Below are 18,493 nucleotides of genomic sequence, written 5' to 3' on the forward strand. Positions count from 1 at the left end.
AGGTCACTGCACTTCACTCAGCTTCGGCTTCCTCAGCTGTAAAACGGGGCTGCCGACCTTGGGGAGTTGTTGGAGGACTGACAGAGAGACGGTGGAAGTCCAGTGGCCGGTGAACAAATACAGGAACAGCATCTAGGCAACACTTTGTTGCATGCGACACATCATTCCAAGGGCTTCACACACTCAGGCAAGTCACCACTGCCACCCGTGTCTGCCAGCCCGCTGACATGGGATGTGATGCTGGGGTGTCTGCACGCGCCCCCCCCCCCCCACCCCCCGAGGCAACCACTGAGCCCAGGGCTGGAGGCTACCCCGAGGCAAGTGGAGTGACATCAGAGCCAATGCCGACCAGCTTAAGTTCCAACGTAATTGACAATTTCTCCAGAACTGTGGAAAATCAGGCACTAAATAGTCAAACCATATGCAGTGAGTTTCTTCACAGACCTCCTCGTTTAGAAGAACATCTCGCGAGAACTGTCCGAAGACACTGCTTTGCTTTCATGTTTGTTACAAGCTGAGGACCAAAACGAAAGCCACAGGAAGGGCGAGTGGTCGTGTCTCTCCCTGAATTGCACACTTCTGGGCTCTACCCGCGTGTCCTGTACCGCTGCCCTTCCTGCCCACAGCTACACACAGCACAGGGGCGTGAGACTTCAGGAAGGCAAGGAAGTGCTGGCAGCAGCTGCCTCCTCCATTTAGAAAGTGATGCGGTTGCTGACTGTGAGTGAATGCCTGTTTATTGAGACACAGCACAGACCCGTCACACGCACAGTTGTCTACAAAAGCAGGGGTGAGAAAACAGAGTTCACACGACACTGGGCAGCGTCGTGGCCTCTGGGGAAGCCACTTGCCTTCTGGCATCTGTTTTCCGTCTGTAAGTGGGGGTTCTCTCTGAGTCTCTCTCGAATGCCAAGACCCTTTGGGTTTAACACAGTAAAGGGCCACCAGCTGAAATGCGAGAGCGCTAGCACTGGACACCAGTGAACGTCTGCACTCGAGTGCACCTGATGAGCGCGGTGCTGGTGGGCGTCGTATCATTTCAGGACAGGGGGCCCTCTCTGTGTGCTTGGTTGGCATCTGAGCGCCCGTGTTTGCTGGGACAGACCCTGCCTCGTGAGTCTCTGGGGGACACTGGGCTGCCTGCCCACCACGGAGTCTAGAAATGCCAGAGCCTCACTCTCCCAGCTCACTCAGCTGCTAGGGCTCAAGTAACCCACCTGGACACCCGCACACCCAGGGACTGGATCCGACGCCAGGGACCCGGAGAAGGAGGGACGGGGTGATGCTTTCAGCAGGGGACAGCTGGCGGTACCTGGGCGCTGGCTGCAGACCCGCGGCTCCTGCTGGGGCAACGGGGAAGGGACGCCTCCCTAGGCCGGTCTCGGAGGGCGCTGACTGTGGCTTCAGCCACCAGCCTCATTATTACTGATACACTTTCAGAACTACCCAATATCTTTCCCAAAGACACTCCATTTTTATATAAATCAGAAGGCACTGGTTTCCCTCACTGTAACCAAGAACCCTTTCTGTGACTGCTGGTGACATCTGCTTTGAGGACATAAAGAGCTGTTGGGTGCCCTTTGCTTATTTGTCTTATTTTGCTGAAACCATCTCATTACACTCAGTCAAGATAATATGCAAACCACTTGGCATTAAGCCTTCCATTAAGGGGTGAATTTCATGCTCACAATAACAATGAAAGTATGAAAAAGTGTCCAGAATCTGCCTGTTAATTATACACACAGCAGTTTTCACAAGAGGAACATTTTACTGACTGATGGGCATGACTTGTGAAAGGTTGAAGGTTCAGCTCCCCTCCTGTGAGGGCAGGGCGTTTCCGATGCCTCAAGTCTGCCCCCAGGCAGGCTGAGTGCCGCCAGTCTCAGGGGATGAGTCAGGACGCCAGTCCAGTAACTAGGTGGGGACCACACCCAGGGAGGGCTCTAACCTATGGCCCAGTGTTTGCTGATGTCCCTGAATTCTCCAGATCACCTGCTGCTTACTGGCGATCTGGAGAATTACTGGAAGAGAGGCGGAGGGTGGGGGCTGCAGATGGGTAAGGCTGAGATGGAGGGGGTCGGAGGGAGGGAGAGAGAGAGGTCCTCCCAGCCTTGGAGACAGCTCCACCTAGGGCAGGTCCCAGGCCTCCCTGGCCCCTGAGACCCTGCAGCCCCGGCCTGTCACCCACCTCCCACGCTCTGTGAGGGCGGGCCCTCTGCTCAGATTTCTGCTTAAAACCTCCGGACTCGGTCCTATGAAGTGGCTCCAGGGATAATCAAGTCTATGGGCCAGAGAAGCCAAACCCCACTCCCAACACCTAACCTAACAGGAACTAGGATTAGAGTCTGAACCTTACAAGGCATCATCTGCCTTTTATGTTAACCTGCCCAGCTTCACCTGAGAACCAACAAATCTGCTCAGGCTCTCAGCCGGAGTTGGGCACCAAGATGGGTGTATTTACCCTGAACTCTCCTTTCTGTGGATGATGGAGCTTTTGAAATTGCTGGCATACCCGAGTTACAGATGTCCAAAGTATGCATCTTGCGTGCAGAGCTTTGGCTGCTGACTGAATTACATTTAATCCTAATTTCATTCTCTCCTAGCTATATTGGCATTTTGGCAGTAATGAAATAGTCTATTCTGGAAAAGAAGGGGAAAAGCTCCAATTAAATAGTGAGATTTAGATTATGTTTATAAAACGACCAAGAAGTATTTTTCATGTTCAATCATTAAAACACTTACTAAAAAAAAAAAACCACCAAAACCCAAAAAACAGGCCCAGAAAAGTTGGAAAACAGCTCTTATGTTCTGAAAACAGGAAAATTGTAAGCCCTAAACACGCACGTTATGGAGAGGGGTTTCCCAAAGTTTCAGGCTTCAGGCCGCATTGTTCTCTCACTTTTCTTTTTGCCAACTCAAATGCTGTTTAGAGCTGATACTGGAGAGCGAACAGCTGCAGGTTCTGGTTGCGTATTTTCCTAGAAACACCACTCAGGGAAAGAATTTCCACCCGTTTCCCTCTCCTAGGAGACTTCACAGGGGCTCCAGCTTATTCTCCTCCAAGATCAGGGCCCCTGAGCTGACCAGAACAGTGCAGCACCTGAGAAGCAAAGCCAGGGTGGCTGGTGAAAGCAGGGGCCACTTCTTTTTTTGGTTGCACTGACTGGGTCTTGGTTGCTGTGCAAGGGCTTTCTCTACTTGCCAAGAGTAGGGGCCACTCTTCGTTGCAGGGGGCAGGCTTCTCACTGTGGAGGCTTCTCTTGCTGCAGAGCATGGGCTCTGGGGCGCGTGGGGTTCAGCAGTTGGGGTGCACAGGCTTAGCTGTGGTGTGGCATGTGGGATCTTCCTGGACCAGGGATTGAATCCATGTCCCCGGCACCGGCAGGCAGATTCTCATCCACTGAGCCACCAGGGACGTCCCATAGGAACCACTTCTGATGTACCCAGAAGGCAAATCAGGCTCTCCTAAACATGGCAGGAAAACCCTCACGTCCAGTTCAGAAACAGGAGATATTCTGCTGCCTGAAAGGGGTTCTCATGCAAAGGAGTCCTGGGTCTCCATGACACCCAACTTTGAGCTGGTTTGACTTTTTTCGAGCTACTTTGGCAGCAGGTGGAAGTCACAGATTCTGGATTCATTAGGCTCCAGATCACTTAGCTACCATGAAGGAAATGGATGAGACTCATCTCAAGCTTTTTCTAGACTATAAGATTATTGAGAATTCCTTAATTTGCATTTTTTTTTTTTTAAAAAGCTCCAATACTTTGGCTACCTGATACGAAGAGCTGACTCACTGGAAAAGACCCTGATGCTGGGAAAGATTGAGGGCAGGAGGAGAAGGGGACGACAGAGGATGAGATGGTTGGATGGCATCACCAACTCAATGGACATGAGTTTGGGTAAACTCTGGGAGTTGGTGATGGACAGGGAGGCCGGGCGTGCTGCGGTCCATGAGGTCGCACAGAGTTAGACACGGCTTAGCGACTGAACAACAACAAAGCATATAGTCTTTCACACATGTTGAATTTAATAAAAGAGAAAACACTGAAAACCGATAGGATTGATAATATTATTATGTTTTTAGTCACCTACTAAACAGCTATTTGCTAGGAGTCGGACACGATTGAGCAACTTCACTTTCACTTTTCACTTTCATGCATTGGAGAAGGAAATGGCAACTCACTCTAGTGTTCTTGCCTGGAGAATCCCATGGACGGGGGAGCCTGGTGGGCTGTCGTCTATGGGGTCGCACAGAGTCGGACATGACTGAAGTGACTTGGCAGCTGCAGCAGCAAACAGCTATTCAGTACATCATGAGAAACGCTGGGCTGGAAGAAGCACAGGCTGGAATCAAGATTGCCCGGAGAAATATCAATAACCTCAGATATACAGATGACACCACCCTTATGGCAGAAAGTGAAGAGGAACTAAAAAGCCTCTTGATGAAAGTGAAAGTGGAGAGTGAAAAAGTTGGCTTAAAGCTCAGCATTCAGAAAACGAAGATCATGGCATCTGGTCCCATCACATCATGGGAAACAGATGGGGAAACAGCGGAAACAGTGTCAGACTTTATTTTTTTGGGCTCCAAAATCACTACAGATGGTGACTGCAGCCAGGAAATTAAAAGATGCTTACTCCTTGGAAGAAAAGTTATGACCAACCTAGATAGCATATTCAAAAGCAGAGACATTACTTTGCCAACAAAGGTCCGTCCAGTCAAGGCTATGGTTTTTCCAGTGGTCATGTATGGATGTGAGAGTTGGACTGTGAAGAAAGCTGAGTGCCGAAAAATTGATGCTTTTGAAGTGTGGTGTTGGAGAAGACTCTTGAGAGTCCCTTGGAATGCAAGGAGATCCAACCAGTCCATTCTGAAGGAGATGAGCCCTGGGATTTCTTTGGAAGGAATGATGCTAAAGCTGAAACTTCAGTACTTTGGCCACCTCATGTGAAGAATTGACTCATTGGAAAAGACTCTGATGCTGGGAGGGATTGGGGGCAGGAGGAGAAGAGGACAACAGAGGATGAGATGGCTGGATGGCATCACCAACTCGATGGACGTGAGTTTGTGTGAACTCCGGGAGTTGGTGATGGACAGGGAGGCCTGGCGTGCTGCGATTCATGGGGTTGCAAAGAGTTGGACACGACTTGAGTGACTGAACTGAACTGAACTGAACTGAAACAGCTATTCTTGGAGAAGGGAACAGCAACCCACTCCAGTATTCTTGCCTGGAGAATCCCCATGGACAGAGGAGCCTGGTGGGCTACAGTCCATGGGGTAGCAAAGGGTTGGACACAACTGAATGACTAACATGACGCTAAGCAGCTATTCTATAGCAGCTGTTGAAAAGAAGCTCTAGACATGTTTTGAACCAGGGCAGCAAGGTAAGCATACATTGTTTCAAAAATTATCCTGAAGGACAGCACTGTCTTTTAGATTTAAGTTCAAGCATGTTTATGAGACACTCAGTCATGCTCTGTGTATTCAGAATCTGTGGGTGTGCTTACTGGTGTCGTTTAACTGTTATCAGTGGCTGTGCATTTGATAATTTAATTCAATTTGGAACTGTTTACCTACATTTCAGATTTTGGTGTGTGCGTGCTCAGTCCTGTCCGATTCTTTGTGACCCATGGACTGTAGCCCGCCAGGCTCCTCTGTCCATGGGACTTCCCAGGGAAGAATACTGGAGTGGATTGCCATTTCCTACTCCAGGGGATCTTCCTGACCCAGGGATCGAACCTGTGTCTCCAGTGTCTTCTGCATCCTCTGAGCTACCCAGCTTCATTCAAATGCAACAGGCTCCAGAGAAAATGAGATGACAGGAGAGAGGCCCGATGAAAAAACCCTAGCAGGGCCTTCAGGCTGAAGAACAGAAGCCTTGCTGGTCCAAGGATTAGGACTATGCCTTGCAATGCTGGGGACGCCGGTTCAGTCCCTGGTCTGGGAAGATTCCACCTGCTGTGGGGCAACTAAGCCCATGAGCCACAACTACTGAACCCAAGCTCTAGAGCCTGTGCTCCACAACAAGAGAGGTCAGCACAACAAGAAATCTCCTCACTGCAATTCTAATCGCAAAAGCCTATGCAGCAACGAAGACTGAACAGAGCCAAAAAACCCCCCAAAACCCAAAAAGCTAAAGAACAGAAGCTTGCAAATACAGCAGCTAAGGCACAAACACTGCAGATAGTCTGAGGAAAAGGCATCCGACTACTTAGAAAAGACCAAGGACTTGCCACAACCTGCCAGCCCCTGGGCCACCTCCATACGCTAGGAGGGCAGTATGAATGGAAGAATCTTGCAATGGGTCCAGGGTGGGATCGGCTGGCAGGACCCTCGGCTCGTCAGGGAAGGGGGCCCGTCACAGCATGTGACTGAGACAGAGAATCTGCAGGAGGGGAGCCCCGCGTGACATCACCCAGCCTGCATCTTTATAAGCCGTTGTCTTTGAGCAGGTTGGGGTGGATGCCCAGATGTCATCTGGAAACAGACAGTAGCAGCGACCTAAGGAGGCTTGGCCTCGGGCCTTGATGAGCTCAAGTGGGAATAATGAACCATCGTCCCTTCGTCAAGAAGCCTCACTGCACCTCCACCGGTGGGGATAGATGAGGGGTCTCCGTGAGGGTGGCGTCTGGCAGTCTCCCTGCAGACACGAGGGAGGAGGCCTAAAGGAAGTGGCACTGGAGCTGGGCCTCCAGGAAGGAGGAGTCTTACACAGGGCAGATGCAATTAAAGAGGCCTGGGATTTCTAAGAGAGAATTTTACTGCAGCAAAATGAAGCTTTGCATGGTTATCACCACCTTAATGGGCTTCCCTGGTGGCTCAGATGGTAAAGAATCTGCCTGCAACGCGGGAGACCCAGGTTCGATCCCTGGGTCAGAAGATCCCCTGGAGAAGGGGATGGCTACCCACTCCAGAATTCTTGACTGGGAAATCCCATGTACAGAGGAGCCTGGAGAGCTGCAGTCCAGAGGGTTCCAAAGAATCAGACATGACTAACACATACCACCTAAAAATATCCGAGCTATCTGGACTTTTCCAGTCTTAAATAGTAAGCACAACCACCAAACAGTCACAGTGTTTGGTTGGGGCTGCAAGACAGCAACATTTTAAAAAACTATTATTTAATTATTTGGGAGGCTTCCCTGGTGGCTCAGATGATAAAGAATTTGTCTGTAGTGCAGGAGACCGGGGTTTGATCTCTGGGCTGGGAAGATTCTTTGGAGAAGGGAATGGCAAACCCACTCCGGTACTCTTGCCTGGGAAATTCCACGGACAGAGGAGCGTGGTGGGCTAAAATTCATGGGGTCACAAAAGAGTCAGACATGACTTCAGGACTAAACAGCACCAGGGAAGCTGTAACTAAGAACCACAAACTGAGTGGCTTAAACAACCAAAATCTGTTCTCTCATGGGTCTGGAGGCTGGAAGCCCAAGCCCAGAGTGTCTGCAGGACCAGTTCCTTCCGAAGGCTTGGAGGGAGAATGTGAGCAAGCCTCTCTCCAGCTTCTGGGGGTTGTCGGCAACCTTTGGGGGTCCTTGGTGGCAGAAACTTCCCCCTGATCTCTGCCTGCATCTTCACAGGGTGTTCGTTCTCCCTGTGCCTAAGTCTGCTTCCACACTTCCCCTTATCATAAGGTTACCAGTCATTTGGATCAGTCCTTACCCTGCTCTGGTGTGAACCATTTTATCTAATTACATTTCTGAGGATTCGATTTTCAAATAAGGCCGGACCCAGACGGACTGGGAGTTGGAACGTCAGTGGATGAATGCTTGGGGGATACAATTCAACCATAACAAAGACCCTCAAAGCAATGACAGATTTATAAAAAGTTACCATGCCGACTGGTATTCAATTCCTGGGTCAGGAAGATCTGCTGGAGAAGGGATAGGCTACCCACTCCAGCATTCTTGGGCTTCCCTAGTGGCTCACCTGGTAAAGAATCTGCATGCCATGAGGGAGACCAGAGTCAGATCCCTGGGTTGGGAAGATCCCCTGGAAAAGAGAAGGCTACCCATTCCAGTATTCTGGCCTGGAGAATTCCACAGACTGTGTAGTCCATGGAGTCATAAAGAGTCGGACACAACTGAGCAACTTTCACTTTCACTTTTTACTTTCACCATGCCAACTAAACCATATCTTGCAGATTTTTACTTCAATCACTTGTAACATCTCAATGACACTCTGGACTACCTGTTTACTGACCAGACTGGGATTTCTTTATTTACTATCATTATCAGTCTCTTCCAGAGCAGAAATCCACAGAACAGGCACTACTGGACCATCAAGGGTCAAGATGAACGGAGGCTACTTAGCTATTTACTTTTATCTAGAAAAACCCAGACTGTTAAGATTTATGCCATGTACAAAGTAGTGGGTCTACCTCATAAGACTCTAACAAACTTGCTAATAGCAAGATCAGGTCTCTAAACTTGTCCTTTATGGAGCTGGACAGCAAAGACCTCTCCCTTTTCTACTGTTACAATCACATGGCTTCACTCACTTGGGTAGCAACCAGATCATCTGATGACGAGAGAAATAGATTCTGGCTCTGTATGTGCTAAACAAATGCTTGAAAGCATTTTTCACTGCGTGTGTGTGTCTACACTGAAGGTGTCTAACATCTGTTGTGGTATCCTTTTGCACTAAAATTATCATGAAAGCTTTCCGGGTAGTATATTAATTGCCGCTGCTTTAGGTTCTAAATTGCGTGTGATTTCTCTTAATGACTTTAATAAGAACACGGAGAGTTTTGTCTGCTCCCTGTTATAAGTCCAGCAGAGGGAGCAGGTGAGTATTACAAGCAGCATTTTCCTATAGGTATCATCCACAGCTGATTTTTGTTTTGCTTTAATTTTTAGTGCAGACAAGCAAGACTTTTCGACCTATAAACTAACAATGTCCCTGAAACACACATCAAGATTTTGGGGATAGGTCAGTCAATAATATATTTTTTCCTGTAAATATTCTACTAGGATCGTTTTAAGGCTTTCAAATCTATTGTTGAGATTTTTTTTTTTCTCTCTTGAGGGAAACAGATGCCAGGAACTAGGTATCTTAATACTGCTATAAATGTCCTCTCTTCACAGGCTTTGTACAACTTACTTCCTTTAATTTTTTCTTTTGTATCAGTCTTTCTTTGAATTTAGGCCCTTTCCTTAAAATGGAACACTTTGGGAAGTACAGTTCATTATTAATGGATACAAAAGACATTGCTTGAGATGGGATTAAGAGAAAAAGTAGGGCATATACACATGAGATTATCAGGAAGGACATAAATCACTGGCAGACCCCGTACTTAGATTCCTGAAGGAACAGGAATGACATGGAGTATTTTTATACACTTGGATGCAAACATCATTTCCTTTTATGCATAACTATTTATTATACTTATAATTCTTCAAAAACTATATATAATTCTTCAAAAATGACTTTTAGTACATGTAACTCCATAATCAAGCCTAATTTCCCACAGGAAGATTTTTTAATATCATGTCAGTTAGACAGACAGGAATACCAAAAGGGGGTCATGTGCTTTTATTATTATTATTTTTTTTTTACTTCTTTGACATAAGCAATTTTATTTATGCTAACCTATAACCAAGAAAGATAATATATCTTCATGGAAATAACACACATGACATTTTTATCTCTCTTATTTTAAAAGGTTTCTCAATAATTAAGATAAAAAATTTATAAATTTAGATTAAACAGAGATTTATCTAGATGGCATTAGGCCACTCTCAAGAGAAAACTCATTCTGAGAGGAATTTGGACAGTTCTTCAGTAGAATGGTTATGACAGAGAGACTAGACACATTTTTCACAGGCAATAGGATCTGACTTCTCAATAACTTTGCTGAAATGAATTTAGGAACATTTAGCATAAAATTACAGCTCATAACCCCACTTCAAAATCTTTTCTGTTTTGAAGCCCACTTCAAAACACTCTAACAACAGTGTTAGTCAAAGGAAAGATTTTATTGACTTTTCATTGGTCATAAGCAAAACAGTAATCATTGACATCAATCCACTGAAAGAGAATGTTTAGCCTTTTTTTTTCTACATACGGGCAGAAAACAGGACACAGAATTACTGGCAGAAATATTATCAGGCTAATGCACTCATCTATTGTTTTAGAATTTCATCCACTGCCTTTTTAAAGTTATGACTTGTATCTTGACCTTTTAGGCACTTTTTTTTGATGGAAAGATAAAACAAAAATATTGGAGGATGAAAATATTTAAAAATCAAACAGCATTTGAGATAACTTCATGTAACAGGAGAATTACATAAACTAACATATTCCTAAAAATTCAGGGAATTCATCATGAAATCTTAGAAAAATAGTTACTTGGATATTTCCCAAGTTTCTAGTAAATAAAAAGCTTTTTCTTTTCAGTCCTCCAGGTTCCATATTATATACAATGTGGCTTTACAAAGCAAACCGTCTTGAATTGATGCTCAGCTGGTTCACGGCAGTACAAAACCGTCAAAGATTCAGGAGCCTTTTAAGTTTCCTTAAAAAAAAAAAACAACCAAAAAAACCCCAGAAACTGTCTTCTCTAAAAGTCTTTCAGACATAATGTCACAGTAAACACTCAGATAAGTTAGAATGAGTGAGGATTTGGTACCTCTTTGACTGAACTAACTTAAATAAGAATGACAACCAATAACCTAAATAAGAATGAAAAAGATTTTTCTCAGTATTAACTCTGATCCTTCCGTCAGTGCTAACCTTCTGACACACAGATGCCTACGGCTCCCTGTCAAACAGAAGTCACACGGCTTCGAGAAGGGAGATCATCGTCTCAGATAAGGCGATGCTATCGAGGCCTCTGCCCTTTAACGCCCGGCACTTAAGTCTATCTGCTCTGAGAATGAAAACATGAGGGGCATGCAGGGGAAATGGCTATTTCCCAGGAAAGGAAACTGCCTGAAAACACATCTGGCAAAGGCTTTCTTTCCTCCTCTGGCAGGCAGACGCTTATTTTAACAAAATATACATTTCCTCATCTTCTGCAAAGGTGAATTTGATGGAGCCAGTACCTGATTCTAAGTAGATGCCACTTAGCTTTCCCCTATATGGAACGGGCCAGCTCTTTTATGGCAAATGCTATGTATGTTTAATTACAGCTAGGACAGAAAATCGTGCTAAAATGGGCAGTGTACTTTGTTTCAGAAACTGTACGTGTTCTCAAAGGTACATCACCCTCTTCCAGCCAGCGACAGGGCATGAAATTAAAGAGGCAAAGAAAGGAGAAAAAAAAAAAAATGTTAACACCAGAAAATTGGAAAGATGGCAAGGACGGACACAGACAGCGTAACCGATGCAAGCAGACAAGAGGTTGGACCTCCGCAGAGTCCACCCTCGGTGAGAACGACCGGGTTGAGTCTGCATCGCTCTGTGCACCTGTGAGCAGACAGCCCCTACGTCCAGGTGGGCACACGGTGGCCCCGTCTGTGACCAGCTGCCCCCGCTCGGGTGACCAAAGGCCACAGAAGGTGGGTCCATCAGTGGAACCGGTTACATCTCTGGGGTGTGCTGTCTGTGCAGCACAGAGGTGACAGCGTGTGACATGGAGATTCTCCAAGGGTGGCTGAGCTTTGCCATGTTAAAATCGGGATAAAAAAAAGTCATGGCTTTGGACTTCCTGGCTGTCCAGTGGTTAAGACTCTGCACTTCCAACGTGGGGGCCGTGGGTACTTTCCCTGGAAGGGAGCAAAGATCCCACTTGCTATGCTAAGACTCCGCATGCCATGGCAGCCAAAATGAAACAGATACTAAAAAAAGAAGAAACAAAAGCACTGCTTTAACTTCCACTTAAATCCATGAGTGTAAAGGAAAGGCCCTGAGGTGCGCAGGGCTGGTGGAGGCCTGTCGCCTCGCCCCGCCAAGCCTCGGTTTCCAGGTCCGTCACAGGGGCAAGGTCGGCTTCCCACAGCGCCACGTGTGTGTACTGGCATCTACAGGTCTTCTCTTTCCTCTGTCTTCTAACTTTAAGAGGCTTTCTCCTTGCTACCGTCCTCAGACCCTGTGGCTGGGGACTGTCCCCCGCAGCCTGCCATCTCGGCTCTAACACTGGCTCAACTTGGCCAGCGCCTCCAGGGAGGGGCCGCCCATGGCTTCTGCAAGGCGGCTCCGGACCCCACGCGAGCCCCTTCAGGTCTGTTCCACGGGCGAGACGCAGAGTGGAGACAGCTCTTCTGTGACTCACCACGAGGGGGCCTGCTTCCAGAAGCCTAAATACTCACTTTCTGTCTTTTCTTTTTCCCTTCCCCTCTTCTTGCCCTTTCTTTCCTTTTTCCCTGTGGCTTATTCAGCTCTCATTCATTGTTGCATACAATTTGGGGAAAAAAAATAATAGTAACTTTTTCTCTTGTAACAATTTGATGTCCAGTGAACTTCCTAATGGCTTCCCCTGTACACTGCACATAAGCTGTAAACACATTGGCCGATTTAACTGATTTTAAAAAGGCCAGGACAGAGGGAGGTGGGAGAGGGAGGTGGGTGAGAGGCCCCCACGCCCTGGGGTCCTGAGGAGCCCGCTGTCTGTGAACGGCTGAGAGCCAAGTGTCCTCAGCGTCACCTAGCAGGGGTATTTCAGCACCCGGAGGTCCTCTCACACCAGCACAGCACTTTTGAAAAACTAAGCCCATGCCGGCCCAGCCACGGAGGCCTGCGGACATTGGTGCCACGGTGACGGCCACTTCGCTGCATGACGGTGACCAGCGGGTGCAAGACTGACTCTGGGGATCTGCCCAGATGCGATGGAAAGACACTGGCACGAGACGTCAGTTGGCGGGGGAGATCAATGTGCCCCCGAGTGCGTCTGCGTGGTTTCTCATTGCTCCTCATTAGCCACGGGCTTTGGGAGTGGACACTTGCCACATATGCTTGCTGCTCAGATGGCAATGACCACCCCCCCCAAGCCCCCGCAACAGCTGATCCACTTCTGTCCCTCCTTAGTCCAACAGTATAACTAACCCGTTAGATATGAGTATTAAACAGGCTCCCTGGAAAGAGCAGAAGTCACGCAGGTTTCTCTGAAACCCTGTCTGGTGATCCACGCCTGGGGGGCTGCCCTGCACTGCACTGAGTTCGAGCTGGCACCATTTCTTGGCTTCTGGCTTCCAGAACCAGCAATCCGGCACCTCACGGGTGGTCCTGGGAAGGTTGGGGTCAATCAGATCCCAGATCCGACAGAAGCAAGTCCCACATCGGCTCTGGACCTACATTTCTGGAGCCACGACCAGGCTTTTCCCACGCGTCCGGCACGTCTGCTCCACAGGGCGGTCTGGAGCAGAGGTGCCTCGGCAGAGCTCCGCAGCACTCCTCTCTACCAGGGCAGACGGCCACGTGGTCCTGCTGGTGCCATCAAATGAGGGCTCACTCCCTGATGGCAAAGTGCAAAAGGGGAACCTGAGACAGCGCTACAGCGAATAAATGGGAGCCTCCGCAATTTCAGCTGGTGACATACAGTACAGGGGAGAAAACAAACATTATTAAGAAAATAAATAGCACCACACACAGCTGTTCGGCAGAACTGTGAGGACAAAAAAAAAAAAAAAATTGGCTGGGCAGGAAGGCAGCTTTTGGGAAGGCTGTAATAATATTTCTCGTTTTATAGCCCCATCTGCCTTTAGCGAACCTGTCAGCAAGTCATTGACGGAAACTCAAGATTCTCTTTGAAACTGAACAGCTCTGAGAAGCAGTCAAGGCTGCATCCAGCCTCCATCCCCAGGCTGGGGTGCAAGTAGCCACTGCTGCCTGCTGCCCGGTGCTTAGGAAACAAACGTGTGCTGGGGGCGAGTCTGCATCCAGGGTGGGGTCTTCCCGCCTGACACACTCAGTGAGCCCCTGCTCGGCCCTGCTGGTCCCTCTGGGGTCTCCAGCTGCTGCTCCCGCACTGGCCGTGGTGGACGTGCCCGTCTTCCCCTACTTCCTCGTGGTACAACATTCAGCCCATCATCCAGCCCTGAACGCAGAAAGCGCTGCTCTGCTTTCACGCTGGGGCAGTTCTCCCAGGGCCTCTTCCCTCTTGGAGTTTAGATCCAGCTTCCAAGCGGCACTTTCTTTTTGGTCGAATGTTCCCGTCCCTTCAATGAGCCCTTTCCCCTGGCCTGTCTCACCGTTCTCGTCCTTGGGAGAACGGGCGCTGCTCTGAGGCACAGAAGGCTCCCTGAGGTTCCCTCTTACACTGTCTGTGCCCGGAGAGGCCTGGAGACCGTGTCACACCCCCCCGCAACCCCCTCCAGCCCGCAGACCAGGGCCTGCGGTCCCTGCGGAACGGCCAGTGAGCTAAGAATGGTTCCTGCATTTTTAAAAGACTGAAAAAACCCAGAGAATATTTCATGACGTGGAAATTATGATAAGTTCAAATTTCAGTGTCAACGAATAATGCTTCGTTGGCACACAGCCACCTCCCATCCTCAAGGGTTTTCTCTTTACGGCTTCTACACTACGACGGCAGAGTTGAGCAGCTGTGAAGGAGCCCGTGTGGCCCAGGAACCTGAAATACTTACTCCCGGACACTTTACAGGGCACGTCTGCCAACCCCCACTCCTGTCCAAGCCTCAGGGAAGAACTTCTGCATACCTACAGGGAGCTGCTCGCTGCACGCCCGGGCCAGAGTGCCTGGACAAGGGAGCACCCCCTCCCACCAGCGGCAGAACCGGTGCCCTGGAGGTAACACATGCTCCTCCTGGGTGTTCTCTCCACGTCCCAGGGCCGGGGTCTCCCCGCCTCACTTTCTCTGCTTCTCTATGTCTGACACGCCATCATGCTCCCCAGCACCCAGCAGAAAAGGACTACTTGTGGTGCCCGCTCTTCCTGTGGCTTCTTCTTAAACCACCCTGTTTGCCTGAGAAGCAGACAGATGATCTTGGAAACCACACGTGCGACATTATTACCTTATAATATACACTTTCAAATGGGGGAGCACTTTGGATGAAAAAAGTGCTCCCCGTGTTTCTGCTTCATGGTCAGCCAGAGAATAGCACAGTGACATTTGACAGTGGAAAATTTAATGGGAAATGCTGGAGAAGGAAAGTAATATTTCTGAGTTACATGCACTATTTCGTATCATTTTAACTCTAAAAGTGCTGCTGAGAAAGAACCATCCTATTTTGCAGGTAGGGAAACTGAGGCTTAGAGGAGTTAAGCATTTGCTGCAGATCTCAGAGACTCAGGGTTCTAACACAAGTCCCATCTTCAAATCCTACACATGTCCCTTTGCAGTTAGTAGTCTGAATAAGCGTATCTTTAGTTTGTCCCCTTAGTGGAAACTTTGCACCAAAATCAAGTTCTAGCTTCCTGAGCCATCAAGCCCTTTGAGAATCTGGGGGCATCTACAAACCCCTTCTTAGAAAAATGACACGAGCTGTTTTATCCAAACATTCAATAACAGGACCCCGGGGGTGGATTAAGTGACAATGCCGTGCTGAGTGCAAGTAACAGCTTGAGATATCGCAATAAAAATATCTGTAATTGCTATTCATGAGAAAGCAGAGACACTGACAACTGTTGTTGTGGCCTACTCAAAGCTAAAAGAAAGGCTGTATTTCAGTTAAACTTCGGCAAAAAAGAAAGACATCTTTTCCTGTCAAAGTCTGTGGACCCCACGAGTTCTGTCCGTGGACTCTGGGTTAAGAACCTCTGTTCTGGAGGGAAGCTGGGGGCCAGCCCGTGCACAAGAGGGATGTCTTTAAAGGTCTAATCAGGTCTAACAATTCACTCTGTAGACCTCAGTTGTCCAAGAATTAAAAGCATAAAACCCCCTGAAATCTGGTCTTGCATGATTACATGGACACTGGCTTTACAGGTGGACGAGGTCCACTGGGTCAGTGCTGAACTGGCCACTGCTGCCTGGGAGGAATCTTGTGCCCTTGGGCATGGACAGACCCTGGCAGAGGCTCCACGTCGCCCGCCCACCCCCGCCCCCGACCCCCAGCATGCACACTGGCTGGTGAGCGAGCATACTGTCAACCCCAAAACGTTAAGTTTTAGCTACTGAAGGGAGTACCCTGGAGGATTTATGGAGCCACATAATTGAAACAGAAAAACCTTGGGAGTTAACGCAGCCCTTGAATCAGGCAGACAAGGACTTTGGGGTTAATTAAAAAGAAGTGATTTGCCGGAGTCCAGCACTGAGTGGGACTGATTCGACTGATCCTGGATAATACGTTACCAAATGATAGGATTTGAGCAAATTCTGACCTAATAAAGGAGAAGTTTATATATGCCACTCTCAACTCCCTCTTAAATTCTGATTTTTCTATGGATTCTAATTTAGTGGACAATTAATCAGGCTAGTTATATATTAAGTTTACGTTAAGTACTGGAGTGGATATTTTGCTTAAAAGATGAAATGTCAGTGCTCAGAAATTGACTTTCCTAACACAAATTGAATAAAGCGTGATGTTCCTATCCAGCTGTTTTAAGATGAAAGTTTTGCATACTTGGCTAAATGGTTCAAAAATCAAGTAATACCAACGAAACTATTTTCCCTATGAAAAGGCACAGAGTTTACAAGAGCGAGACTTCTTCCTCTTTGTTTGTAATAACAAAAATAAACCGAAGTCCTGACATATTTGCAGTATTTTTATTCCTAAAGGAAAAAACAGGAACTTTCATTGTACTTTAAAGCTATTGCCCCAGATATTTACCAGCTTTGCGCTGTGAAATCAGTTTCAGACACAGGAGACCTACAGGCTCTCTCTAGGAAACAGTCAATTAGGGTGGTGCCTCTGAAATACCCAGGGGTCCTGTAACTGATCGGTTTTTCCCAGAGGGCTTCTGCAGCATATAGTCCCGGTTGGACAGTACACATCAAGCCCGGATTTTTCCTGTGGCCTGGCTGGTGACCCCCCTACAGGAAGATAACGGGCAAGCCGGGAGGGCGGAGCCGCCGGCTGCACATGTCTGCCTGCTCTTATCAACTTATCATATAAGGAAAGGAAAGTGATTGATTCGGACCCTGACACTGCAGAATCTGGGGAAGAGAGACAAAGCAGCGCTAACGCGGGTCTGGAAGGCGAATGCAGCCCTCACGGGGAGCAGGGCTCTTCTCCCCACTGTGATCTGACAGTCTGCTGCGAGGCCAGAGAGGAGACGGCAGCAGAGACCAAGGCTGGGAAAGGAGGGAACAGGAGGCTTCCCTTGATGGACCTTGAGCCTCTGCCCCCGAGCTTCGCGTCTGAGAGGGCAGCTTAGCGCTGGGACTCTCATGCGCCTGGAAGTTTGCTGAGCGGGTGGTTTATTACCGACAGACAGAAAGAATGTGGCAGCTTGTTTTCTTGACTCTGAGCTGTGATCTGGCCGTAGCCACAGCCCACAGCGGCTCTCGGAAGGGCATGGACATCGCCGCTGGGAAGAAACAGTATCAGGTTCAGCACGGAGCCTGTAGCTACACGTTCCTCCTGCCGGAGACGGACCACTGCCGCTCGCCCTCCAGCGCCTACGTGCCCAACGCCGTGCAGAGGGACGCGCCCCTTGACTACGACGACTCGGTGCAGAGGCTGCAGGTGCTGGAGAACATCATGGAGAACAACACACAGTGGCTCATGAAGGTAAGGAGGCGCCGCTCCTGGGCACGGTGTCACCGGCTCAGGTTTCACCGCCAGCCCGGCGGGCGGGCAGGAGGGGGTGGCCAGAGCAGGGAGGTGGTGGCTGACACCTCTGAGTGAACGGCCACTTGCTGTCTCCTGTGCTGCCCTGCAAAGGAGCCGGGGCTGAACAGGGACACAGTTTACTGGGAGACAGTGCTGGGATCAGTGGAGAGATGTCTCTAAGGTCAGGAATCTTTATGAACAGAGGAAATGCCCTTCTCGGCACAACATATGGGCTGTGTTGTTTGTGCCAGTGGTTTAAACTCTGTGACACCCATTACCAGGGACCTTATAAACCGGCCGCAGGCACGGGAGGGAAGCTGTGAGCAACACAGCGCTGGAGCCAGGAAAAACGTGACAATCGCGTTAATTACGGATACATAACGGATGGAGTAAAGTGCTTTACCAATTTCCTGAATTTATTTACTAAAATAGATCGGGGCTCTGGGTAAAGGAGAGGAAATTAAATAAAGCAGACCGTCCATTTCTCAGAACTTCGGGGCTTTTATGCCGAGAGCTTGTCAACTGTGGGTGGGGGTGAGTTTTGCCAGCGTGCCAGCGGAGTTAGTGGCGCAGCCCCTTCAGTTCCTCCAGCGGCTCTGAAGGTGACCCCACGCGGGGCGGGCGTGCAGGGCACCTGGCCGCAGTGACGGTGTGACAAGGTGGTCGCGTTCTTGGGGCTCCCACGAGCCCACTGCTTCAGGCTTTTCACAGAGAATTGGACTCAGGATACTGAAAGCTCAGTTTTGCTTTCACAAGCTATCATTTTCATAAGTGAAGCTGTCTATACAAACCCCAAACCACCCTGAAGTTCTTCTTGTTGTGGGCTGTGTATATTCTAAAGGGGGCTCAGACAAACTGCACACATGGATTCCTCCCTGACTATCA

General features: G+C 48.6%; 2 protein-coding genes across 9 annotated transcripts in view; one reads left to right on the forward strand and one right to left on the reverse strand.

The window, feature by feature from the left end:
• The window catches only part of MCPH1 (microcephalin 1), a 229,870-nt gene that overhangs the window by 56,414 nt on the left and 154,963 nt on the right, over positions 1-18,493 (reverse strand). The window contains exon 13 of one of the 7 annotated variants that reach the window (XM_055567560.1): positions 4,040-4,329. The exons of the other annotated variants lie outside the window; for them this stretch is intronic. Within the exon in view, the coding sequence (XP_055423535.1) occupies positions 4,240-4,329 (90 nt within the window). The 3' untranslated portion in view covers positions 4,040-4,239. Of the gene's footprint in view, positions 1-4,039; positions 4,330-18,493 lie in introns of those variants that run through there. 7 annotated transcript variants of the gene reach the window in all.
• ANGPT2 (angiopoietin 2) overlaps positions 16,826-18,493 on the forward strand; it is a 59,254-nt gene continuing 57,586 nt past the window's right edge. For both annotated transcript variants that reach the window (XM_055567569.1, XM_055567568.1), the window contains exon 1: positions 16,826-17,566. In XM_055567569.1, the coding sequence (XP_055423544.1) occupies positions 17,276-17,566 (291 nt within the window). In that variant the 5' untranslated portion in view covers positions 16,826-17,275. The remainder of the gene's footprint in view (positions 17,567-18,493) is intronic.

This window comes from Bubalus kerabau, chromosome 2, assembly GCF_029407905.1.
Source record: "Bubalus kerabau isolate K-KA32 ecotype Philippines breed swamp buffalo chromosome 2, PCC_UOA_SB_1v2, whole genome shotgun sequence".
NCBI lineage: Eukaryota > Metazoa > Chordata > Mammalia > Artiodactyla > Bovidae > Bubalus > Bubalus kerabau.